At 44.4% G+C, this 26,854-nt stretch overlaps 1 protein-coding gene across 1 annotated transcript; it reads right to left on the bottom strand.

Annotated features, from left to right (window-relative positions):
* Positions 1 to 3,432: 3,432 nt before the first annotated feature.
* Positions 3,433 to 24,691, bottom strand: LOC124461127. The gene is made up of 3 exons (XM_047012685.1): positions 24,323 to 24,691; positions 23,471 to 24,270; positions 3,433 to 3,790 (listed from the first exon to the last, which is right to left on the bottom strand). Exons 1-3 carry the CDS (start codon positions 24,689 to 24,691, stop codon positions 3,433 to 3,435), a joined length of 1,527 nt encoding a protein of 508 aa, XP_046868641.1.
* Positions 24,692 to 26,854: the final 2,163 nt, after the last annotated feature.

Raw genomic sequence — 26,854 nt, 5'->3', positions numbered from 1 at the left:
GGAGATGCGCAGAGACTTTTCTTTCACTTGTATATTTTTCACAGTCACAGGTATAATTCAACTTACTCTAGCTTAAACAAAAAAGGGTAATCAAGCCCAGCTTGGATCGAAGTGTGGGGAGTTCTTTTTGTGGGGAAAGCGATGGTTATCATCGAGCGGCGCGAGATGAAAGCTCCCGCCTCCCTTAACCCTTGTGTTGCCCGTTGGGCAGAAACATTCTCCCCCCCTTGCAGGAGTGCAAGACCCAGGCAGTCTAATGGCATGCTCCGGACAGAGTCCAGCCAAAGACTGTGCGCATCGCAATTGGCCGCCCACCAACCCCGGGTAGACTCCCCTCTAACATGACCTTCGTCATCACGTCCGCGCCCAGGACCAAAGACACCGACGACGGTCGGTAGAATGTGTCATCCGCCAGGACGATGCCCTTGAACTTCTTGGAGATTTACGGGTCCACCGGAGAGCAGCACAAGCCATCGACCACCTTCAGAATCGCCTCCAATCGCCATCCTTCACTGACCGGATCACTGCTGCCAGCGCTTTCTCCGCCCCAATATTGACGGCTGTCAATTTAAAGGCCGTGGCCAGTGACGTCGCCATCGACGATACCGCCGAAAAAGGGTCCACGAGGGCCTTCACGTCGAAGGTTTTCCCTCCCGTCTCGAGTCGTACCATCGCCGTTGGCATCAGATGTCGATTGCGGTGCTGCAGCAGTGTGGGCAGTGTCAGTTTAGGATCGGAGGCTGGCGTTGGCGCGACCCATCGTCTGGAGGACTCGGGGGTAACTCGGCGTACGACGGAGCATGAAGTGCGTCGACGACGCTCCTCGTGGAAGTGGAGTAGCGTGAGGTGGTCCTCCTTACATACTCGGCACCTATCACCGCTCAAACAGCTTTCTCCGGAGTGTTGGTGAGGCAGGCAGTTGGCGCAGTATTTGTTGGCAAGCACTGCCCTCATCCTCTTCTCCACGTTCAGCCGCAGGAAGCGACGGCATCGCTTCAGAGGATGGATTCCGCGACAGACTCGGCAACGGAAGGACTCAGTTCCTCGCGAACATCTGCGCTGCTCCTTCGATGCCTGTACTGAACGTGGTCTCGGAGCCATAGAAACGTGTGACGAGTCCCAATACTTGGCAGCGTCTGACACCCCATTACCGTTCCCCTTCTGATGTATATATTTAAGTAAACTACGCCCATGCAGGGCCCCTTTGTTGGTTATCTTTCGTTACGCCCATGGAGGGCATATCTAAATGTTCCAACATGGAATTAACTGTAGTTCTTTTCGACAGACGATGCTCATGTTCTAAATCTATCTCTTTCTGACTAACGACTTGGCATGGCAGCGGCATCGACGCGTCGCTGAGTGGGCAATCTCTCAGCATCGGTCGCTGCGCCGCGAGCTGACGCCAAATGGAAAAGCAAAGAATCGAAAGTAAAAAAAGAGAGACGGCGATCGTCACGCGTGCCAAAGCACAAGACGCATCGTATGTTTTCACCGTTTGGACATAAGTAGGCAGAGCAAGGGTGGGTTTCGACAGCGAGTTAGAATTGAGAGAAAATCACTTCGCCAGTAGCCATGAGAGTAATCAGTCACATTGTGAAACAGTGAGTGCAAAGCAACAAGTGTAACCAAGTAAAACCAAGACTAGAGACCGAGTACCAGCGAGAGATCCTTCTTGATTAACAGGTGAGCCCATGACCAAAGTTCCCCTTTATTTTTACTTGAGTGCGGTAGGGACCCAGATTTCCAAATATGTTTAGGATTAATTAATTATTAATAAAACGTTATAATATGATCATTTAACCCACCTGGCATTATTTCTTTATTCGGCACTGAATCTAGGTATACATTTGAGTGGAGCCGAAGGACCAGCGGACTTCGACAGGATGAGTTATTCTCCTGCAGACGAAGTCAGTCGCTGGTCCCTAGGCTCAGTCACTCAATGTGAGGAGGTAACGGATCTTGGCCAAGCCGGCTTCGCTTGGCAGACGAGATCAGTCGTTGCTACTCCTCTTGGACTCTCCTCCTACTCCATTCCCTTCCCTTTTCCCCCCTTCATGTGGTCTCAGTCACCAATCCTAATACTCATCGGGGTCTCCAGATCAAATAAATGTTCTGTAGACTGGACTCTGGGACTGAGAATTGTACCCCAGCCAGAGCTTTCTTACAAACGGGATGTAGATTAACGGATATCAGGAAGCTGCCGGGACAAATAACGAAGAAAGCGGATTAATGTAGGACTATAGAATACACATATTACTACTCTGCGCTTCTTATTTGGGAGGAAGGACCAAGTGCTGGACGCTACTATAACTTTACCTAATGAGTTTGAATTCTTTCTTCTGGATAAAAAAAGATCAGCTTTGCGACTAGACGCTTCACAACACCGCGATCGATAAGCAGATCGACGACGCGGACGTTGCCGTCACTGCCAGGGTACGTTTGGTGGATTCGCCCGAGACGCGAATGATGACAATGAATCGCCATTCATTTAATGGAAGTGTGGTGGCCCGGGAGGGATGAAATGCCAGGACAGATGCTGATGGCTATAGTGGGATAAGATTTTCTGCTGGGTAGACCTTAGGAAATCTTTTTCAAGCACTCTGGATGCACCTACGAAGTTTTTACCGTTGTCGGACTGCACTTGCTGGGGACACCCTCGCCTCGATACAAAACGAGTGAATGCTGCCAGAAATGTTTCGGTACTTAAATCCGAAGTTGCCTCAAGGTGAATGGCTTTGGTAGAAATGGATGGAATCGGATGGCTAAGAACGGAGCACAGTTAATGCTAAACGTGACGGTATTAAGCTCGTAATCACCAAGTTGCCCCTCTTTGTTTCGGAACAGGATCCTCTGAAATGGCGTATGGATTGGATCGACCATAATTTGGCGGTACATTTTTGTGATGTCGGCATTGAAAACTACTCGGAAAAAACGCCACTTGAGAATCTGAGCAGTGAGATCGGACTGAAGTACCGGAACAGGGTAAAGTATGTCTTTGAGACTTACTCCGTTTGTGGACTTGCTAGAGGGGTTAAAAACTACCCGTACCTTTCTTGTGGTGCTGTCGGGCTTGAAAACTGCATGGTGTGTCAAATAAAAACTGTTATTACTGCCGTCAAATGGCACCTGACGCATATGGCCCAAGTCCAAATACTCTTGGATGACGGCGTCATACTCAGTTTTTGCCGGAATATTTTTTAGGAGACGGCATTCGTTTTTTAGAAACTGAGCCAATGCCCCTGGTCTGGAGTGACCAAGGTTGATGTTGGTTGGATCTCGAAACGGAAGTGAGACCGTATATCTCCCCGAAACACCTCTTCTTGTGGTCTTCTGGAAATTAACCTCGAAAACAGAATCAGAATCTTCTACCGGTTTGACCGGTAGATCCTCCACCACCCAAAACCTCGTGAGAAGAGTTTCAAGTGCTTTCTCTCAGCTAACAGCGACCCTCGTGGTGAACGCGGCACACGAACTAACGGGGACCCCTTGCAACGGGCCTGAAATGACTTCGGTCTGGATGCCGGAAACGGTCACCGCTGGTATGACTTCAATGCCAAGAAGTAGATCGATCTTCGCCTTTAAACTAAAGGAGGGGTCGGCTAGAGGAATATTAGGCATTCCTTCCCGTGTGGCTTGGGCCATCGTACATGACGGCAAATAATCAGCAACTTGGGACAAGACAAAAGCTTCTATCTCTATCTGGACTGGAGGTCCATGCGATGACCGAATGCTTATATGACAGACCTTCAAGGTTCTATTGACCTTTCCGTTAATGCCTGTCACTTCGGCCCTGACAGTTTGGAATGGTAATGAGACGGAACATTCTTTCGGATATAAAATTCGCTTCCGAAGCCGGGTCTAATAACGCCCGTGAAGGATAAGTAGTACCCTTGTGCCAAAAGTCCACGATGGCTGTACCTAGCAACTTATCTCGTGATAACCTTGCCTCAGAGGTAAAGTATGTCCGGACAATATTGTGAGAACTGGGCTGCGCTGAAAGCGGCGTTGGACTATTCTCCGTTCGGGCATCATTGTGCAAGAGCGTATTGTAACGCCCCTTGCAAGTGAAGCAATTGTGCTGACTCGAAACAGTTCAACTCTTCCTCTTGCGAAACAGTTCAGACAAAGGGACTTTTTCTTTATGTATGCCACCCTCTCTGGCACCGGCATCTGAAGGAAGCGGGGACATCGACGCACCGGGTGAAGGAGCTTCATACAGAGATCACAGGATTTTGGTTTGGTGGTCACCTTGGCTTCAAATGTAATAGCCTTTCGGGTGGCTGGAAGAGGATTTCGCGAAGTTTCGAACCGAAAAAGCCAACGCTCAGTAAAGAAATCGTCCATCATTTGCCATTCTGGAATGGCAGTCTTATCTCCAAGAGATTGTTCCCACAGTGAAAGGGTGTTCTTCGGCAATATGATGGAACAGAAAAATACGAACATGCCTCCCCAAGTGGTTACTGGCAGGCCACAGTGCTCAAAAGCACGAATGGGTGCCAGCAGAGCATTCTGATGATCTTGTAATGCTTTTCCGGACTCATGGGAAATTTGAGGCAGGTCAAGAAGTGCTCGGAATTGGCTGTTCACGATAAGTCGCTTATTTTCAAAATGCTGTTTGAGTGCATTCCATGCCGTTTCATTTCATTCATTTCATTTCATCATTTGTAAGCGGGAATTTTGCTGCAATGAGGTTGGCTTCACCCCTCGTTTTCGCTTCTTCTCCCACAACGCTTGAACTCGATCACGACGGACAATTAAGTGATGTGGGTGTCGACTTCAAACTGAATTAGTTTATCGCTAATAGAGACAAACTTCTTCAAAGTCATGGTGGAAGCAACTAAAACCCTTTTGGTTTCGGACCGAGTGACTCTTGGGGCGGTTACCAAAATCTGTGGATGTGGTACCAATGATTTGACCTCTTTTTGGCTTGCTCGTCGTGGCTCTGGCGTGGCTTGCTGAAAGGTCGTGCTTGATGGTGCGGACGTGAGAGCTAATGGACTAGAGAGGGTCTGAAATGGTTGGGAAGGAGGAGTAGTATGGCTGGTACACACGCTGGCACTGTCATTTTGTCACATGGATTCAATCGCATTCAATAGGTACATATTTGGTGGGCCTCATAAGAGACAGAGAGAGAGAGAGAGAGAGTGCGAGAGAGTGAGAAAGGGAGAGAGAAGTTTCATTCATTAGAGTCCAGCAGCAGTAGTAGTAATAAGATACAGATACATATGACATCATCAGAGTAATAACTGCCTTTGAATTCACTTCAGATCAGAAGATTTATTAGTCACCCGCCCTACTGCCAAACATATTTCTCCTGGAAATACTTTTGGGGTCAGTTCACCTCAAATACCCAAGCTTGAAAATGTGTGTGTGAAATAATATCCTCTGCCGCTGACTTGGAGCAGCAATTGAGGATTTGCCCGTGGCCGCAGTGTTCTCAGCCTCTTTCTCGTCTTTTGATGGGCTCGTGCTCATAACCCCACAGAATGGCGGTTATAAAGTAGTGAGCTGGTTTGGCACGGCTTGACAATTAGCGAAAAAGACAAACTAGAACGTTTTGGAAACACTGGAACAATACCAAACCACGCAAGGAACGGTTTTGAAACGCCTTGAAATAGATTAAAAACCCACAAAACGAGTTGGTACGTTTGGGATAACTTGGAACACTGCCAAAAAAAACACTAGGAGCGGGGTGGAACGTCTTGGAATTGAAATACAAAACCCAAAGATACGACTTGAAACACTTGGAATTGAACTATAAAACCCAAAGATACGACGTGGCACGCTTGGAACACCTTGGATTTACAATATAAACCCAAAAATACGACTTGGAACGCGTGGGAACACTTTGGAATTGAAATATAACCAAAGATATGACTTGGAACGCGTGGAAACACATTGGAGTTTAAATCTAACTCCAAAGACAAGATTTGAACGCGTGGAAACACTTTGGAATTGAAAAATAACCAAAGATACGACTTGGAATGCGTGGAATCACTTTGGAATTGAAATATAACCCCAAAGATACGACTTGGAAACGATCGGAAAATTTTGGGAATTGAATATAAAAAAACCCAAGATACGACTTGGAAACGATTGGAAAAATTTGGGAATTTAATATTAAAACAAACCCAAGATACGACTTGGAACGCTTTGGAATAAGAATAAACAAAAGCGCGGAACACAAATTTTCAACAAATATACCCCACAAAGTGCATGCCAACCTAGGGTATACAGCACAGCTACTTTTGGTCGTTTGCTTTGTGCCGGTCTTTGGCACATGAGCTTGCAGCTGTGCTGGTATACTGCAGTTAAGTAGGACCTATGTATGCACGTATGTATGTATATAGGCTGCAAGGGGGAGCGGTATTTTGTTCGCGGTGATGGAAAAATATATTTGTGTGCAAAAAAAATTAAAAAATTTTGTAGAATATATGTATGGATATGTACTATATGGATATGAATATCAATATGTAAAATTTTATGTATGGAAAAATATGTATGTATATGTACATATGTTATGGCTATGTAAAATGTTGGAGTATATGTATAGATATATGTGTATATATGTATATGTATATGTGTATTGATATGTATATATGTATGTATTTAATTTTTTTCTTTTTTTAAATATTAAAATATGGAATGGAAATATACAGAAGTGCGAATGGATCGGATTTCTTTATACAAATTAACAACTTTTTTTTATATATATATTCTTTTGATGTGTCTAGCTGATATGCCCCAACTTTATAGAGTGTCGCGGGACACAAGAAATGTCTAAGTGTGGCCTTTATATGTGAAAGGGTGGTCCACTTTCTTTTTTTTTTTAAATCTTTATTAATTTGTATTAAAAATTTTTTCTCTTCGTTGGAACCACCTTTCACTTCGCGCACACTCAGTACAGGGTACAGTCCCAGGAGTGGACTGTATTTGCACAAAAACTTTTTTTTAGGATTTAATTTAGCACTGGATAAATTTTGTAATTTTTGTTATGTCACATTCACACACACTGCTTGCATATATATATGTACGTAGAAGATCACTTTGAATTTCGTAGGATTGTCTCTATACATACATATGTGTTAATATTTTGGAAATTGCGAAAAAATTAATTTTAGAAATAGGCAAATAAATATGGCGTCTATATAATTGGCCTATATATGCCAAAGTGTGAGAAAAAAAATCTTGAAGTGGGCGAACAAATATGACGCCTTATGTACTGGACACATATATATGTATGAAAATTTGGGGACCAAAATTTTCTCTCCTTTGAGGAGGAAAAATTTGCGCGAAAGTAATTTTACTTGGATTAGGAGAATCAAGGGCAACAATTATATGTATGTGAGTATGGGTACGGATGCTGGAGGTATGTACATGTACTCATATACATATAATTTGGAAAAAATAGCTTAGCTCGAAATATGTATGAAATTCCACCGATGCAAATGGTTCGGGAGGATCTTGCTATCAGGCTCGAAGGACCAATGTTTGTGTAGGGGGGTCGAACTTCCTTGTCGCTTGGGGCAGCTAAATGAATTTTTCCTTTGGGTTTCATTGTCTCCAGTGAAGGAACAAAAACTGATCCCGAAAAGGTCAAGGCAATTCAGGAGTACCTCAAGCCAAAGAGCCTCTATCCACTAAAATCGGACCTTGCTAGTTATGACAGTGTGTTCATTAAGGATTTTGCATCAATTGTGAGTTCCTTAACCGACATACTGGAGGACGAAAGTGCCTAATTGACTTTGATGAATCGCAACGTGACGCCTTTGACCCCTTAAGAAATATTCTAGCATCAGAGGATGTTATACTCATGCCCAGCCAGAGAGCAGTCGCCAACACTTCGGAAACTTTTTTGCCGCATGATAGCCAAGAAAGAGTGCCACAACCAGAGCCTGCATGGCAGACCATGACGGCGAGGCAACCGAAACGGACTCTCCGAAAAAGGGTCCTGCCGCTATTTTGGTACAACGCAAGGGTGAAATGTCATATAGCGATATGCTAAAGCTGGTGACAAGGAGCCAGGATAACAAGCTGCAGGCAGTGGGCAAAAGCCTACGCGCCGTAAGACGCACCGCCAAAGGAGACCTCCTACTGGAGCTAAGCGCAGCAGAAGCAGAAAACATAACCCAGCTGAAGGACAGGAAAATCTCCCCCAATTGGGCATGTGGCAATCCGCCCACGCACAGGTTAACGCGATATGGCAGACAGCTGCTATTTGCCGCCCAGTCTGTGCCTCGCAGACTTACCAAGGCTCTAGATGAACTGACGACCGACGCAAGGACACATCGCGAGAGACTTCAACGCATGGCAGAGAAATGGGGAAGCTCCTCCACAAGACGTCAAACTATTGAACCAAGGCACCCAAAACACGTACAATCGGGCCGGTAGAGGATCCGTGATAGATCTTACGTACGTAAGCAGTGGCCTTGCGAGGATATCATCTTGGAAACTGGATAACTGTTATACGGCGAGCGATCACGAGGATCGCTCACCCAGGCGTTCTCTTCAATGCTGTCCCGGCAAAGTCTCATAACAGCCACGGTGCAAGAAATAACAAACGAAGTCTGCAGAATGATAACAGCTGCCAGCACGGCTGGTCCAATCCAGAAGCCACCACAGGCCTGTATTTTGGCCCTGTCCCTAGATGTCTCAGATGTCCCAGATGTCTTCGCAGCCGTCTTCAACCGCTGCCTCACCAGGGAGTCTATCCTGAGCAATGGAAGATCCTGAAGTTGGCCCTTCTGCCCAAGCCGGGGAAGCCAACAGATACCTCGCCCAGATACACCGATATGTCTGGTGGATTCTATAGGCAAAGTGTTTGAAGGCCTCGTCGGAACGAGACTGAACGCTTACGTCAGCGAGTGCGGCGGTCTCTCGGCCAACCAATTTAGCTTCCGCAAGGCAAGATCCACCATTGACGCCTTCCATCTAGGTACTAGATGGAAAGGAGGCTCCAAACAGTACTGCCTGGTCGTCACGCTTGATGTAAAGAACGCCTTCAACACTGCGGATTTGAGATACGTTTTCGGTGCCATTTATGATCTCGGCGTCCCACCGTATCTCCTGGCCTGGAGCTTCTTTAGGCAGAGGATCCTGAGATACGGCACCTCAAATGGCCCTAAGAAACGTAATGTGTCTGCTGGAGTGCCACAAGGCTCGGTCCTGCGGCCGCTACCTGATGTACGGCGGAGTGCTGCGTCGGAGTGGCTACCGCCTCTGCGCACTGAGGGTCTGCAGCGATATAGAACCGTCTCTGAGGATGCTGCGTTGGTCTTTGCAGGCATGATTCCCATTAACTTGCTTGCGGACGAGACCAGAAACATCGCGGACGTAACAAAGCGCGGCACAGCTAAAGACGATGCAAGGTTGCTGAGCTTCGCCACTTGGCAAGAGCGGTTTGATTCATCTAGCAAGGGGAGGTGGACCCACACCCTTATCCCCAAGGTCACGCCGATGATGGAAAGGAAGCATGGACAAGTCTCCTTCCACCTTACCCAGTTCATCACAGGACACGGCTGTTTCAGGACTTACCTCTATAGATTCGGGCACGAGTCTGAGCCGTACTGCCTGACATGTGGTGGAAGCATGGTAGAGGACGCGGAACATGTCATTTTTGTATGTAGGCGATTTATCAGTAAACAACGGCTTCTGGAGGAAGCGGTCGGCACTGTGGTGACAACTGAGAACCTTGTGTCCATAATGCTGGCAGACGCGGCGGCATGGAATGCAGTGAGCAGCTATACAGGCTTGATGGCAAACAATCTAAGAAAGGCAGAACGTGAACGAAATGGCCATACCTAAAGAGTTCTAGGTTTTTGCGAAGCAATTCCCCATGGGACGTTCCGCAGAAATCCCCCTATTTTGAAGCCTACAGACTGCAATATATATATCTTGTGTGAGTACCTACAACTGCTATGCATTTAGAAACTACTGAACCGATTGCTTTCAAAATTCGACACACTGTGGAGTCAGGTTCAAGCATGGCTTTTGTCTACCTTTGATGTCGATATCGTATTCGCGAGCGCGAATAAAATGGGTTTCATACGGCTTTCCGTGTATCGACCGCAGTAGGCAGGAGCAGTTATATGTCAACAACATGATCTGCAGCAATACAATTGCTTCGCTCGCAAAGAAGTGAACAGCATAGGGGAAGGATAGCTGAATCCCGCGCACAGATAGGACTAGATCGACATGAGCAATGCCATCGTATTGCATTTCGATATGACCCAGCTGCTTATAATGCTCCAGCCGCTATGTCGTCATTGGCCAAATTAGTCATGTTTGCACTTACAGGCTATGAAGTTCAATAATTAAACCAAAGGAATGTGTTGTGCTGGCGGCAAAATAAAATTTCCTCAACTTAAAGCACCACCAGAGCCACGGCGCACTCTGCTTTCCGGATCCACCTTTGAATCGAATCATTTCCTATGAAACATTAGGAAATATAATTCCTGCTTCCAAATAACCTCATTTATGGCACCCAATTCGTGCCAATTTTAGACAAGCGCTTAGCTATGACAAATAAAGTGCTAAGTCAATTGGGAATGAAGATGTTTATTAACTTAATCATGTCATCTTATCCAGCATAGAAACAGAGGAAATTGCATTGAAATTGAAAATAGGTGTGCCAATAATCATGCTCCGGAATATTAATCAGCCAAAACTCTGCAATGGCACGCGACTAGCGGTCAAAAAATTGATGAAGAACTGCACCATTTAAAGGTGAAGATGTCCTTATTCCCAGGGTTCCCATGATCCCGACTGATACACCGTTTCAATTCAGAAGATTGCAGTTTCCCATTCGATTGGCATTCGCCATGGCAATTAATAAAGCTTAAGGTTAATCTCTAGAATTATATGGTTAGATTTACATGCGGGTTGCTTTTTACATGGACAATTGTATGTTGCGTGTTCCCGTGTCGGTAAACCAGATAGCCTTTATATTTACGGGGAGAATGGCAAAATAAAAAATATTATATACCCACAAGTATTACAGAATTAAACGTATTTAAGAGATATGTTTTAATATGTTCCTCATATTTTATGAGTACACCAACAATGTGCCACAACGAAGCGTGTATTGACCGCAGCGCCATCTGCTACAGCGAAGCGTGGCAGGGTACAGCTAGTATTTTCATAAAATTTCTTAACCAACCTTTGATTGTCAATACGACTCGGAGTTTTGGGGAGGAAATTTACCCTTATTCACCTCCCGTATATCCGCTACTGTTTCTTATGTATTTAGGTTTAGATTCATATTCCCATATGAATATTTTTTTTTTGTTTTTTTTTAACGTTTAATATATTTGTTGAATCTACTCTTAAATTAAAGCCTAACAACAAGTTTGAGATATTTTTCTTAGTCTAGTACTTAAGTTAAGTCCTGGGGATACTGCAGGCGACCCTAATCACTTATTATGGGGTTGGTCTGTCATTTCTTTTAAGACGCGTTCTATTATTAGTTCGCGTAAGGGAATTGGCAATAGCCTTTGGATGTGCATCCAAATTTACAGAATACTTTACTTGACTACCTATTTCAGATTTTACGCTAGGTATATTTAGATCATTTTGAATGCTGACGTTCCATATGTACCACGGAGCCCCCGTGATTGACCTTGAAATCTTCGACTGCGCCCTTTGTATGATGTCGACATTGCTAGTACTTGCATTCCCTCATAGTACGGCACCGTAAGTCCAGATGGGTTTCAGTACGTAGTTGTATAGGAGGACTTTATACTCCAGACGTAGAGGGTTCCGAGCATTGATAATCCAATGTAAGGTACTCCCTTTCAGTTTAAGCTGTCTCCTTTTTGCTTCGATGTGCTTGCGCCAAGTTAGTCTTCTGTCTAGGTGGAAGCCAAGGTAAGTGCCATCATCGGCTTGAGGAACTGGTACGTTGTTTAGCATTAGAGCTGCACAGTTTCTTCTGTTAAGCGTAAATGTAACATGTTTGCATTTCTGCTCGTTTACCCGGATACGCCAGGTTGCTAGCCATTCCTCTACCACCTTGAGGGGTTCCTCTAATTTTGCAGAGGCTGGTATTGGGCATTTGGATCTGCTGAGGATTGCCGTGTCATAGGCAAAAGTGGACGTTGTAAGTCGTAAACTCGTTGGTAAGTCTGCAGTGTACAGCAGGTAGAACAATGGGCCGAGTACACTGCCTTGCGGTACACCAGCTTTGATTTCAAAATCAACGGAGACGGAGCCATTACATCTTACATCGAGTTTCCTATTGTAAAGGTAAGATTCCATGAGTTTGCGAATGTACTGTGGGAGTTTTTGCCGGATTTTGAACATCAGACCCTCCAGCCAAACTCTATCGAATGCCTGGGCAACATCGAGAAAGACAGCCGAACAGTATTCTTTTAGTTCGAATGCTGTTCGTATTTCGGATGTCATGCGATTAACTTCTTCAATTGTCCCATGTTTTTCGCGGAAGCCGAACTAGTGTGAATGGATTGTGTTCTCCAATGCCAGAAATGAGTTTACTCGGGTCTGCAGGACCTTTTCATAAGGCTTCGAAAGACATGGCAGCAAACAAATTGGCCTATAGGATGATGGCTGAGTTTTGTCCTTTCCCACTTTAGGTATCATGATGATGGTGGATCTTTTCGACGCTCTTGGGAAGTAGCCAATTCTTATATAGCGTTGAAAAGTTTGCAGACGTATTGTATGGCGATGATAGGTAGTTCCACGATTTTCGGATCTCATCCGATTGGAGTTCCGAGTACTCACTATCCGTTAATGTGCTCGAAGGTGGAAGTACAGATGAGTTTGCTGTTGGATTTGGCTGGAAAACCATTTTAAGACGTGTGGCAAATACGGATGCCCTCTCTTCGTCACTGCGGGCCCATCCACAGGTTGGACTCCTTATCGGTGAAACTGTCTCTGTAGGAGCGCTTAAAGTTAGGTGGGCTTTCCACAGAGGATGTTTTGAGCTGGTTGGACTAGGCTTTTCTATACATTTCTTTAAGCCCAGCTTTCTTCTTGTCTTAACGCCTTGGAGAGGTTGCGATTAGCATGCCTTAGGCGAAGCTTTCTCTGCTGGTGAGCGAGTAATCTGCCATTCTCTTCTTAGACGTCGTTTTTCCGTTACTAGTTGTTCTATCCGACGGTTCGTAGGCCTGTCAACAGGTTTAGTGTAAGTAGAGGCTGGTGGAGTAGATACTCTTGCTGCAGCTGACAGCATTGACTCAAGTACAGAGACACACATGTCACATGGGTTGACTATTGTGTTGTACAACTGCTTGCCTTTAGGATTTACGAGGCGAGATCCCCAATGCGTATGTTTGACGTTATAGTCCCCTGCTGCAATGAAACGATCTACGTGTGTGGTGAAGAAATCGGTAAATTCCTTTTCAGAGATTGAGAAGCGTGGTGGGCAGTACAAGGACAAAGTGTAGTGTTGCCGCAGCTGGTTTGGACAGTTATAGCAGTAGCTTGTAAGTGCTGAGTTTCAAATCTGTTGAGGAACGAGTGTTTTATACGGTTTTTGATTAGGATACCAGTCCCGCCATGAGCTTTTCCGTCTGGATGGTTTGTTGCGTAGAAGGTATATTTTGGTATTTGAAAATTATTTTTTGATTTTAATTGTGTTTCCGATATCAGCATGACGTCAATTTCACTTGAGTCTAGGAATAGTAGTAGTAGGTTATTTTTGTGCTTGGAAATGCCGTTAGCATTCCAAAAACATAGACGTAGGGAAGCCAATTTTTATTATCGATAAGCTTCTGGATAAGCAGGTTTTGATTCCGCATCAGTTCCTGCATGGAGTTTTGAAAGAATGCCATAAAAGTGGTCATGGTTTGATTAAGTGAGATCAATAGGGCCTCTAAACCACTTGGAGTTTGCTGGCCAAGTTCTGGTGCGCTTGGTGTCGGATTTTGGAGCGACGGGGTCTCTTTCGCGGGCTCCGTCTGTCGAGTTCGGAGCATGCTAGCGAAGGATACACTAGGGCTGGTTGTAGCAGGCATGTTAGATAATCTAACAGCCTTGGCAAAGAATACCCCCGGTGTAGTTTTAGAGGCGTTGAAGGTGATTTTTGGTCCAGCTGGGGGTTTGCGCCCGTTTAGGTGTGATTTAAGATCCTTAAAGACTCTGTAGTTGGCAGTGTGGTTCCCTCCACAGTTACTGCATAGCCTTAGTGCGAAATTATTTCTGTCTTTGGTGCAAATGCCGTCTTTATGATGTTCGCCACAGACAACACACACTGACCTAAGATTGCAATTGTTAGAGGTGTGGTTGTAATCCTCGCAGTTTTTACAATGCGGTGGTTGGTATCTCTAATGGGGCTCCTCTCCTCTAAATGAATATTTATGTACTTAGATTTAGTTCTATTTTCTTTCCTTCAATATATTTAGTTTGGTACAATCGCTTAAACAATAAAGATACTTTGCTCCGGCACTTGGCCGTTAACAAATTTTAAAGACACTCGTAGGCAAAAATATTTTGATATTCCTAACATTTGACTTTTATTCTGCTCTGCTCCAAACGGTTATATTATATGTAACGAAAATGACGATTAAAATTAAGTACACATTAATAACTGTAGATACACTAAATAACAAAAACAGCACTAATGACACACTGTGCAACTAGTGGCTATGCACCGAATTTCGAAGAGACAACAATATTAGATGAAGAGCGGCACTAAAACAAAACGTTTACCATGGAGATACTACATATCATCAATACACCGAGCGCCACACGACTTAACTTTAAGACTGATACCGACAACTGCACTCACATATACAGACATTTACTTGACAAAAATAAGTTCTTAACTCCACGTCGAACGGTGCTGACGTGTTAAATAATGTATGTTACAAAATTGTTAAATGTCACACAATTGTTAAATGTTCTTGCATTTTATTGTAGTTGCCATGAAGACGGTTGCCGCTGCGCAACCGAAATATATCGTAAAAAAAAAAATAAATTTAAAAACTACGTTTTATTTTTATTTGGAACAAATGACCTGAAGCCTGATAGGATTTTAGATAACAACACAAAGGTCGCAAAAACTACCACAATGACAACAACGGATGGCCCGCCGATCGCAACCCAAACCATGGGATTTGCGAAATTAAAACTGAACTACAGCAACACAAAAACAACAATTAATAGACATCAGACTACCTCCAAGAAATAAGTAAGACTGAAAAGTAGTTTAAAATTTCTGTTCAAATGTAGAAGATCTAAATTAATTCCCAATTTTATTAAAAATACCACACGATGTGATAATATTTTTAGGTTTGACAATAACGCATTTCCAGACATAAACAAAACATTGGACAGATATACATATTTCTTTCACACAAAAATATTAAACCTTCTTATAAAACATAAACATAACACTCTCAAAAGAATCAACAACAAATTAGCTGAGACAACAAAAACTCAAGCATGAGCGCATTTTTGGAGAGAGAACAAAACGCAGTAAAAAGACTAACAAAAACATTGCGGGAACATCATGAAATAAACATGAGAAACTAAACAACAAACGGAACTTTGCTCTCTTTAACAACAACAGAACTGACGATTGATTTGTAAATGAGACGGAATTGGAATTCCCGCCGGATATAAAATCATTACTATCAAAGGGTCCAAAGTTTGCTCTTCCCATAGCACACGAGAAGCTCCATCTCACTAAATACATGGCCGATGGAGAAGAAATAGTTCAGACGATTAAGGAAAAAGAGAAACAAGAGGCAGCGCGTACTGCTTTCTCTTTAATGGTTAAAGAGCATAGAGCGATGAAATACATTAATGCAACAGATCGTGCAATATTAAATATAACTCAACGGACATACAAATTTCTTAAACAACATGACGATATTTTGATATTAACATCTGACAAAGGAAATAAAACGGTAGCAATGAAAAAGATTGATTATGACCATAGAATGATGGACATATTGTCGGATCTAAACACCTATAGAATCCTCAGGAAAGACCCAACAACACGATTACAGACAAAGAACAACAATCTGGTGGACAAACTACATAAGATGGGGGTTATTTCAAAGATTGAAAAGAACAGAATGACGACAACTACGGCGATCTCTCTAAGAATATATGGACTACCAAAAATACACAAAGAAGGGACACCATTGAAACCAATTTGTTCGTCAATTGGCTCACCATCCTATGGACTTTGTAGATACATTATACAAATTTTAAGGAATATAACATTGGACTCGAAATATAACATAAAAAATGCAACTGAATTCAAACAACGCATAAATAACAGATACATTTGTGACGATGAACAATTAATTTCGTTTGATGTGGTATCATTATTTCCAAGCATACCAACGGATTTAGCATTGGACACAATCAGGAACGAATGGACTAAAATACAGGAACACACAAAGATACCAAAAGCTTTATTAATAATAATTTGCGAAGAACTCAAAAGCGAAATGATAAAATAACGGTTTTTTTGCAAGTTGTCTTTTAGCAGTTATTTACGTCTATCAGAACGCAACAGAAACCTCTGGGAAAGAGCCGGAACATTTTTTTTGCTTTGTGTTGGAATTTGTATGAAATTGAGTAAATTTTTCCTGTCACTTGAATAGAACATGCATTTAGTTTGATCGTTTTTTTTGGCGAGTGATCATACAAATTTTGTTAAAGGAGGTTTTTTGCTATTTTCGAGTATTGGCTTTAATATAAAAACAAAATGGGTCGAGGAAAGTCCTTAACTGATGAGGAAAGAGGACAAATAAAGGCGTACAAGGACTCTGGACTATCAATTGCCAAAAAAAAATCAATAGAAGTCGACATGTCATTACAAATTTTAAGGTAATGTGTCTGGCTATAGAAAGAATATGAAAGGCCGCACTCATAGTGTGATTGCAACGACTCAGTTTTTGGTGTTCTCGGATGAAAAAAAATTCAATTTAGAAGGTCCAGACGGGTATAGTTATTATTTCCATGATATACGCAAAGAACCTCATCATTTGGACCGTCTTCATAGTAGAGCTCGAGGTGTGATGGTGTGCGGGGCCATTTCATACTATGGCACCTTTAAACCTAAATTTTTGTCATCAACAATGAATGCATTGTGCTACAAGGAAATTTTAGTAGAGGCTTTTCCACATTTCCAAACCTTTTTTGGGCCTCTCCCAAAGATGTATCAGCAAGATAATGCGCCAATACATACAGGTCGGCTTGTAAAAACGTTCATAAAGAGCCAAAATGTGGACCTCCTAGCTGCCCTACTCACCCGATTTAAATATAATCGAAAATGTGTGGGGATGGCTGACACGGGAGATTTATAGTTCTGGAAAACAATATTCAAGTGTTCCAGAATTAATAAAAGCAATTGAAATGGCTTGGGATTCCATTTCTTTGAATTATTTGGCCAGTTTGTATGAATCTCTTCCAAACAGGATGATTGAAGTCTTGGAACAGAAAGGTGGCTCGACACATTAAATTTCTTTTTTTTTACTTTCTTATTTTCTATTTTTGTATGTAAACAAAGTTATGCATATGTTAAAACATTGAAACGAATTTAAAATGTATTTTTGTTGAGGTGTCCTATTCAAGTGACATACAATTTGACTGCCAAAATTTGATGTAGTTTGAGAGAACCATTTTTGTTATAAACTAAAGCAGTATCATGAAGTTCTTCATTTGTTTAAAACATAAGTATTAAATAATCTTTAATTTAAAAAAAAAATGGATCGCTAGCTTTATTGGTTCGGGAGTAGTGTCTCATGGAAAACATACGTTGGAGGTGTCCTATTCAAGTAATGAGGAGTGTATATTAAGTATGGAAAACAAAGATCAAGGTATGTATAATATTTATTTTATGACAAAAATACATTAATATTTGTGTTGTTATTGTCCAGAGATGTTGATGGTTGTATTTGTACTAAAATCCTAACCATTTTAATCGTGTTCCGTGAAGTATTTTTATACGAAGAGCAGGCAACTAAAAATGGCAAGTTACTAACTTAAATGTCTAGTTTCATGTAGTAACAATCTTATTTCCCCGTTTTCCCCCGTTTATACAAAAAACGCAATTGTAGTTCTCTCGCAATTACCAACAGCACGCATGCCGATATTTGGAACAACAACAATCGCAATGCTACCGCTGCAACGTCGTTTATATTGGCAGAAATTAATAGAGATGATTTGACTATATCGCACATTCATACATTAAAAGCCAAAGTATCCATTTGTCTACTGATTTACTTCCGCATGCAGCCTCAACATCTCCAAAAAAAAGGAAAAATTAGAAGTCAGTATAAAGAAAAAAGTGAAGAATGTGTCAAACAAAGAACCGGTAAAAATATCTAATAATGTAGCCTTAGCCTATATATTGGAAAATGGTCAACAAAACAACAATATATTAATACAAAGCAACTAAAAAATGCGTACGGGAACGACATATATCCTGGTTATGATGCAATACAAAAACGAAAATGCAGTGTAGTCCCACAGGAATGCAAAGTACAGAAACTGTGGCAAAGGTTTCTTTGCAGGATTTGTTAAGCCTTACGGCTGAACGAATATTAATTTTACAAAAGGAAGTTTTGCAACATATGGAAAATGTTACAGAGTGCACACTTATTGCATACTATGGATTTGATGGGTCGACCGGTCAAAGTGCCTATAAGCAGAAATTTGATTTGGATGAACCCGATTCTGACGACAGTTCTCTATTCGTGGCAACTATGATTCCAATAAGATTAGTGGATTCTTTAAATCGTTTAATTTGGGTGAACAGAAGCCCCCAGTCTGTACGCTTCTGCACACTAATAAAAATTGAATACGCTAAAGAAAGCCTTGCAAAATTCCTAGCAGAAAAGCATATTTTGGATATGCAAGTAACAAAATTAGAAAGTTTTAAATCACAAAGCTCAAACATTTCTATAAATTTCAAAACATATATGACATTGATTGACGGCAAGGTACTTAATGTTTTAACAAATACGAAGTCTACGCAATGTTGTCCAATATGTGGTATAAATCCAAAAACTCTTATGCACATCAATGACTTCAATTCAGTAATTTTTAAAGCTAAACCTGATTCTTTGAAATACGGCGTTAGTCCGTTGCACGCCTGTATTAGGTTTATGGAATTTGTTTTAAACATACCATATCGAATCGACATTAAAACTTGGCATGTAAAAGGCGATAATAAAAATAAAATGTTATCGCGGAAGAAGGAAATTTCGCAAAGAATATGGAAGGAAATGGGCTTACGTATAAGTATACCAAAACAGAATGGATCTGGTAACAGCAAAGGTGGATATACGGTGAGGCCTATCTTTGCAAATATCAAACTTTTTGCAAAACGTTTGACGACGTTATATTAAAATATCAAAGAAGCTAACATCGGCTATGCCGAAGTTTATATACCCTTGCAGTCCTTGGTAATAATAATTTTACATGTTCAAACTTTGTTTTCTGCAACTCAATTCATCAATATACAAATTACACAATTTTACTCTCTATTTTACAATTTGTTCTTCTTCTTCCCTCATTCCCAAAGCAAAGCAACGCACGCATACACATACAGTTTATATAGCGTTGCGTCTGTGTGTATGCATGTACTCTGTTGATGACGAAAGACGTAGTAGACAGCAAGCAGTGCTGCCGGCAGAGCTGATTATTATATTGACTGTAACTTGTGTTATATTTATCCGATCACACTCAAATTTTGGGATCTGGGGTTTTATATCCAATATTATCACATATGTAAATTTCATAGCATACTCCAATTTTTATGAAAATGTTTCTTCTAGTTCTTCTAGAGCTATATGATATTGATTATGTAGGGGGGTCGAACTTCCTTCTGGTTTGGGGCAGCTAGATAAATTTTCCCTTTTTCTTCTTTCCTCCCAGTAAATTGTTGACACGCAGAGAAATTTTACTTCACTTGTACGTATATTCAGGTATATAATTCAACTAAAACTAGCTTACTTAAGAGCAGGGCACCAAGCCCAGCTTGGAGCGAAGTGTGGGGAATTCTTTTGTGGGGAGAGCGATGGGCATCATCGGGAGAGCGGCGCGAGGTGAAAGCTTCCGCCTCCTTTAACCCTTGTGTTGCCCGGTTGGGCATAAATGCATGGTGCAGAAATGCTGACTCACGGCCTTCAGACGCTGCCACCGGTTAATGATAGACGGTACCTGATCCTTGATTTCAGGTTCCGTCACGGATAGCAATGGACCGCCCACTAGGAAATGGCCTGGGGTCAAAGCTAAAGAGTCGGTGGGGTCTTCAGACATAGGAGAAATCGGCCGCGAGTTCAAACACGCCTCTACCTTAGCCAGCAGCGTAGAGAACTCTTCAAAAGTATACCTTTGGTTGGAGGTGGCCTTGTAGAATAGAGTTTTAAAACTCTTAACTCCAGCCTCCCACAACCCTCCCATGTGTGGTGCCCCGGAAGGGATGAAATGCCAGGACACATTCTGATGGCTGTAGTGGGATAATATTTTCTGCTGGGTAGAACTTAGGAAATCTTTTTCAAGCACTCTGGATGCACCTACGAAGTTTTTTCCGTTATCGGACTGCACTTGCTGGGGACACCCTCGCCTCGATACAAAGCGAGCGAATGCTGCCAGAAATGCTTCGGTACTCAAATCCGACGTTGCTTCAAGGTGAACGGCTTTGGTGGAAAAGCAAACAAAGACACACACATATCCCTTTGATATGCGGCAAGCGCGGCCGGTGAAACTCTTGATGTCGAAAGGACCTGCAAAATCTATACCGGTGGTCGTGAAAGGACGTGTGAAAGTAGTTCGCTGGGCCGGAAGGGTGCCCATTAGCTGTGATTGCAGCCTTCTTTTGTAAATCACACAGACTTTGCATGAATTGACCACCGATTTTACTAGATTCCGCAGTCTTGGAATCCAATATCTCTGTCGGATGAGACGGACTACCAGTTGGCTGCCCCCATGGAGAGAGATCTGATGCGTGAAAAGCACCAACAGCCGGGACAATGGACTTACTACTGGAAACAGAAAGGGGTTACGCTCATCGTAGCTAAGGGCCGCTGCTTGTTGCACGCGCCCACATGCTCGGATCACACATGATGCGTCAATGAAAGGATTCAAATTGAGAATGGTGCTAGACGTGGGCAGAGATTTCTTCTGCTGTAGACACCGATGTTCCGTCGGAAAGTAATCACGCTGAGTGACTCGGATCAACGCCTGAAGTACTTGATTGATCTCGCTAGAGGTCACCTCCCCGGAGTAATCGTTTGGAAGTTTACGACACCTTCTGCCGAAACGGATCTCATATGCTATCACCCGTAAGGCACGTGCCAGATTGGAAAAACGAGATAGTATCTCGTTGGCTGGCTTAGCGATCGCGACGTGGACCTTCACTACCCGCTTCTCCAAGGTAGTGTCTAGTGGGAGTGGTGTCGCTCGCTGCCAGGACTCTTGTGGTTCCCGTAGCCATGGTGGGCCGTGCCACCACAAATCCTTGTGTACCAGTTCCTGCGCACTCAGGCCGCGGCTAGGGAGATCTGCTGGATTGTCCTCTGAACGAACGTGATTCCATGGGGCGTCATTTGTTGCCGTCACAATTTTTGCTACCCGATTTGCGACAAACGTTGTCCATGTGCAGGGTGGCTTATTTAACCACGACAGTACGACGGTGGAATCTGACCAATAAAAAGCCTCCGCATTATCAACTGGAAGTTGCGGAAGAACTGCAGCTGCCAGTTCAGCTAAAAGTGTGGCTCCGCATAATTCAAGGCGGGGCAATGAAACCGTTTTAACCGGGGCTACTCTAGATTTCGCTGCAAGAAGGCAGCATGATATGCCTTGGTCATTGCTAACGCGCACGTAAATTGCGGCACCATAAGCCCGCTGTGACGCATCGCAAAAACAATGGAATTGGATGTCGGAATTTGGGTCATGAAGAACCCATCGTGGAATTCGGATCTGGTCAAGGAAGGAGTAGCTCTTTGTAAAATCCTGCCACCTGTGATGGAGTTCACTGGGCAATTGATCATCCCACCCTAGCTCTTGTAGCTAAAGCTCTTGCATAAACACCTTGGCTTGAATCACAAAGGGAGCCAGCCAGCCAGCGGGATCGAATAACTTGGCGATCTGCCCGAGGACTTCTCGCTTAGTATAAGCTGACTTGACATCTTGGGGTGAGATGACAAAATAAAACTCATCCGTAGTCGCTTTCCATCGGATTCCCAGTGTTTTCGCTGTGCTAGCCTCTTCGATATCGAGGAAATCAGCATTCAGTAAATGACTTTTTGGAATGCAACTGAGCATGCTCTTCACATTCGATGTCCACTTGCGCAAAGGAAAGCCAGCTGAACCAAGAGCGTCTTGAAGTTCATTGACCATTGCGATTGCCGTTGCTTCATTATGAGCCCCTGCCAGGACATCATCGACATACATATAGGACTTGATAATATCGCTAGCCAAAGGAAATTTGGATTGTACATCACTTGCGAGTTGCTGAAGTACTCGGATGGCTAAGAACGGAGCACAGTTAATGCCAAACGTGACGGTATTCAGCTCGTAATCACCAAGTTGCCCCTCTTTATTTCGGAACAGGATCCTCTGAAATGGCGTATGGATTGGATCGACCATAATTTGGCGGTACATTTTTGTGATAAACGCCACTTGAGAATCTGAGTAGTGAGATCGGACTGAAGTACCGGACCAGGGTAAAGTATGTCGTTGAGACTTACTCCGTTGGTGGACTTGCTAGAGGCGTTAAAGACTACCCGTACCTTTGTTGTGGTGCTGTCGGGCTTGAAAACCGCATGGTGTGTCAAATAAAAATTGTTATTAGTGCCGTCAAATGGAACTTGACGCATGTGGCCCAAGTCCAAATATTTTTGGATGACGGCGTCATACTCAGTTTTTGCCGGAATATTTTTAAGGAGCCGGCTTTCGTTTTTTAGGAACTGAGCCAATGCCCCTGGTCTGGAATGACCAATGTTGATGTTGGTTGGATCTCGAAACGGAAGTGAGACCGTATATCTCCCCGAAACATCTCTTCTTGTGGTCTTCTGGAAATTGACCTCGCAAACAGAGTCAGAATCTTCTACCGGTTTGCCCGGTAGATCCTCCACCTCCCAAAACCTTGTGAGAAGAGTTTCAAGTCCCTCCTCTCTGCTAACAGCGACCCTCGTGGTGAACGCGGCACATGAACTAACGGGGACCCCTTGCAACGGGCCTGAAATGACCCAACCGAATCTCATCTCTTGCGGAAAGAGTCACCGCTGGTATGACATCAATGCCAAGAAGTAGATCGATCTTTGCCTTTAATCTGAAGGAGGGGTCGGCTATAGGAATATTGGGCATTCCTTCCAGTGTGGCTTGGGCTATCGTACATGACGGCAAATCATCAGCAACTTGGGACAAGACAAAAGCTTCTATCTCTATCTGGACTGGAGGTCCATGCGATGACCGAATGCTAATGTGACAGACCTTCAAGGTTCTATTGACCTTTCCGTTAATGCCTGTCACTTCGGCCCTGACAGTTTGGAATGGTAACTTCATGAGTCGGAACATTCTTTCGGATAGGAAATTGGCTTCCGATGCCGGGTCTAATAGCGCCCGTGAAGCATAAGTAGTGCCCTTGTGCCAAAAGTCCACGATGGCTGTACCTAGCAACTTATCTCGTGAGGACCTTGCCTCAGAGGTAAAGTAAGTCCGGACAATATTGTGCGAACTGGGCTGAGCTGGGACCGGCGTTGGATTATTCTCCGTTCGGGCGTCCTTGTGCAAGAGCGTATTGTGACGCCCCTTACACGTGAAGCAATTGTGCTGACTCGGACAATCTTTTACTTGATGTCCTCTTGCGAAACAGTTCAGACAAAGGGACTTTTTCTTTATGTATGCCACCCTCTCTGGCACCGTCATCGGAAGGAAGCGGGGACATCGACGCACCTGATTCTCCTTCATAGAGAGATCACAGGATTTTGGTTTGGTGGTCACCTTGGCTTCAAATGTATTAGCCTTTCGCGTGGATGGAAGCGGATTTCGTGGAGGTTTCGGTGTGGGAACCGAAATAGCCAGTGCAGTTGTATTTTCCACTGCTTCGAGCGTACGGAACCGCTCAGTGAGGAAATCGTCCATCATTTGCCACTCTGGAATGGCAGTCTTGTCTCCCAGAGATTGTTCCCATAATGAAAGGGTATTCTTTGGCAATTTGATGGAACAGAAAAATACGAACATGCTTCCCCAAGTGGTTACTGGCAGGCCACAGTGCTCAAAAGCGCGAATGGATGCCTGCAGAGCATTCTGATGATCCTGTAATGCTTTTGATGATGGCTGTAAACAAGTCACGGAACGTGGGCCATTTTAAGTAATCTCCCGTAAAGACTTCTGTGTCAATGGGTGGCAATCGACAGCCTCGTTCTGCTGGTGCAGAGGTAGGCGCATGACGGTTCGGAGGAGTAGGAGCAGACCCTTCATGGATAAGCTCGTTTAATCGAGCCGTGCATCGCTCGTAAACTTGATAGCATTTGTCATATTTAGCTTGCCTGGCTAAATCTTCAGAGTTATCGTCTTTACCATCTGTGAGTGCCTCGCATTTCTCATATTCCTGCTCGACCTTCTCCCACAACGCTTGAACTCGATCACGACGGACTTGGAGCGTAAATACGCTGACCTCGGACAGTGAAGTGACGTGGGCGTCGACTTCAAACTGAATTAGTTTATCGCAAATGGAAACAAACTTTTTCCAAGCCATGGTGGAAGCAGCTAAAACCCTTTTGGTTTCGGACCGAGTGACCGAGTGACCAAAATCTGTGGAAGTGTACCAATGATTTGACCTCTTTTTGGCTTGCTCGTCGTGGCTCTGGGCTTTGCTCGGGGCTGCAGTGTTCTCAGCTGCTTTCTCGTCCTTTGACGGGCTCGTGCTTATAACCCCAGCGAGTGGCGGTTATAAAGTGGTGAGCTGGTTTGGCACGGCTTGAAAATTAGCCAAAAAGACCAACTGGAACGTTTGGGAAAAACTGGAACACTACCAAACCACTAAAAGAACGGCTTTGAAACGCCTTGAAATAGATTGAAAATCCAGAAAACGAGCTGGTACGTTTGGAATGACTTGGAACACTGCCAAATAACCCTAGGAGCGGCTTGGAACACCTTGGAGTTCTAATATAACTACACAGATACGACTTGAAACGAGTGGAAACACCTTGGAATTGGAATCTAACTCCAAAGATACGACTTGGAACGTGTGAGAATACTTTGGAATTGCAATATAACTCCAAAGATGCGACTTGGAACGGGTGGAAACACTTTTCTATTGAAATAGAACCAAAGATACGACTTGAAACGAGTGGAATACTTTGGAATTGAAATATAACTTGAAAGATGCGACTTGAAACGCTTTGGAATCAGAACAAACAAAAGCGCGGAACACAAATTTTTAATAATTAAATATTATTCGATTTTTCCTGAACGTGACCCTTCAACATATATACCCCACAAAGTGCCTGCCAACCTAGGGTATACAGCACAGCTACTTTTGGTCGTTTGCTTTGTGCCGGTCTTTGGCACATGAGCTTGCAGCTGTGCTGGTATACTGCAGTTAAGCGGTACTTATGTATTGTAAGATTCCAATTATTTAAAGTCTGTTAAATACTCATGTATATACCGAAACCGGTATTGTAGTATCGATTGTTAGTAATAAGTATCGACTGTTAGTAATAAGTATCGATTGTTAGTGATAAGTATCGATTGTGAGTAATAAGTATCGATGGTTAGCGATAAGTCCTCGATCGGTTGAGAGACGGCGTCTCTCTTCTCTTCCGGCGACGAAACGAACAAGTTGTCTCTGCGCAGACGACCAGAATCAAATCGGAAAAATACTAATCCATCCTTCTATTTATTATTTAAAATATAGCTATTTACAACTCAGAAGTGGGATGACCACCCGAAAAGATAAATATTTCGGGACACGGCAGGCCACACGTTCCACATCGAGAACGGCCGCCTCCACGCCCACCGCTGCTGGCGCACCCACTGCTGTGACTCTCGCTGCAGTACCGGCGGCCACTGGAGCCGCCGCTGCAGTACCGAGAGCCGCTGTGCCAACTGCCGACATACTCGCCCCTGCTGCTGGGCCAACTGCGGACATACTTGCCCCTGCCGGGCCCGCCGCGGCTGGGCCAACTGCCGCCACACTTGCTCCTGCTGGGCACGCTGCTGCCGTACTCGCCCAGGTTGGGCCAACCGCTGACATGCTCGCCCCCGCCGGTCCAACTGCTGCTATACGAGCCCCTGCTGGGCTAACTGATGCCACATTCGCCCCTGCCGGGCCAACGGCTGACATATTCGCCCCTGCCGGGCCAACCGCTGACATGCTCGCCCCCGCCGGGCCAACTGCTGCTATACGAGCCCCTGCTGGGCTAACTGATGCCACATTCGCCATTGCCGGGCCAACGACTGACATGCTCACCCCTGCTGGGCCCGCCCCTGCTGCATACGCCCCTGCTGGGCCAACTGCTACCGCACACGCCCCTGCTGGGCCCGCCGCTGCTGCATCCGCCCCTGCTGGGCCCGCCGCCGCTGCATCCGCCCCTGCTGGGCCCGCCGCCGCTGCATCCGCCCCGGCTGGGCCCGCCGCCGCTGCATCCGCCCCTGCTGGGCCCGCCGCTGCTGCATCCGCCCCTGCTGGGCCCGCCGCTGCTGCATCCGCCCCTGCTGGGCCCGCCGCTGCTGCATCCGCCCCTGCTGGGCCAACCACTGCTGCATCCGCCCCTGCTGGGCCGACTGCTACCGCACACGGCCCTACTGGGCCCGCCGCTGCCGCATCCGCCCCTGCTGGGCCCGCCGCCGCTGCATCCGCCCCTGCCGGGCCCGCCGCTGCTGCATCCGCCCCTGCTGGGCTAACCGCTGTCACACT

This window comes from Drosophila willistoni, unplaced genomic scaffold (assembly GCF_018902025.1).
Source record: "Drosophila willistoni isolate 14030-0811.24 unplaced genomic scaffold, UCI_dwil_1.1 Seg209, whole genome shotgun sequence".
Taxonomy (NCBI): Eukaryota; Metazoa; Arthropoda; class Insecta; order Diptera; family Drosophilidae; genus Drosophila; species Drosophila willistoni.
Note: the sequence above shows the minus strand (reverse complement) of the source record. Positions and strands in the feature narration are given on the sequence as shown.

What these genes read in the sequence shown, in the direction of transcription:
- LOC124461127 (XM_047012685.1), bottom strand. Translation starts at nt 24,691, where the DNA reads ATGGCTTGGAAAAAGTTTGTTTCCATTTGCGATAAACTAATTCAGTTT. An exon ending in TGCCACCCATTGACACAGAA is followed by an intron (nt 24,271 to 24,322) that starts GTCTTTACGGGA and finishes ACTTGTTTACAG; the next exon opens with CCATCATCAAAAGCATTACA. An exon ending in TTACCATTCCAAACTGTCAG is followed by an intron (nt 3,791 to 23,470) that starts GGCCGAAGTGAC and finishes CCAAACTGTCAG; the next exon opens with GGCCGAAGTGACAGGCATTA.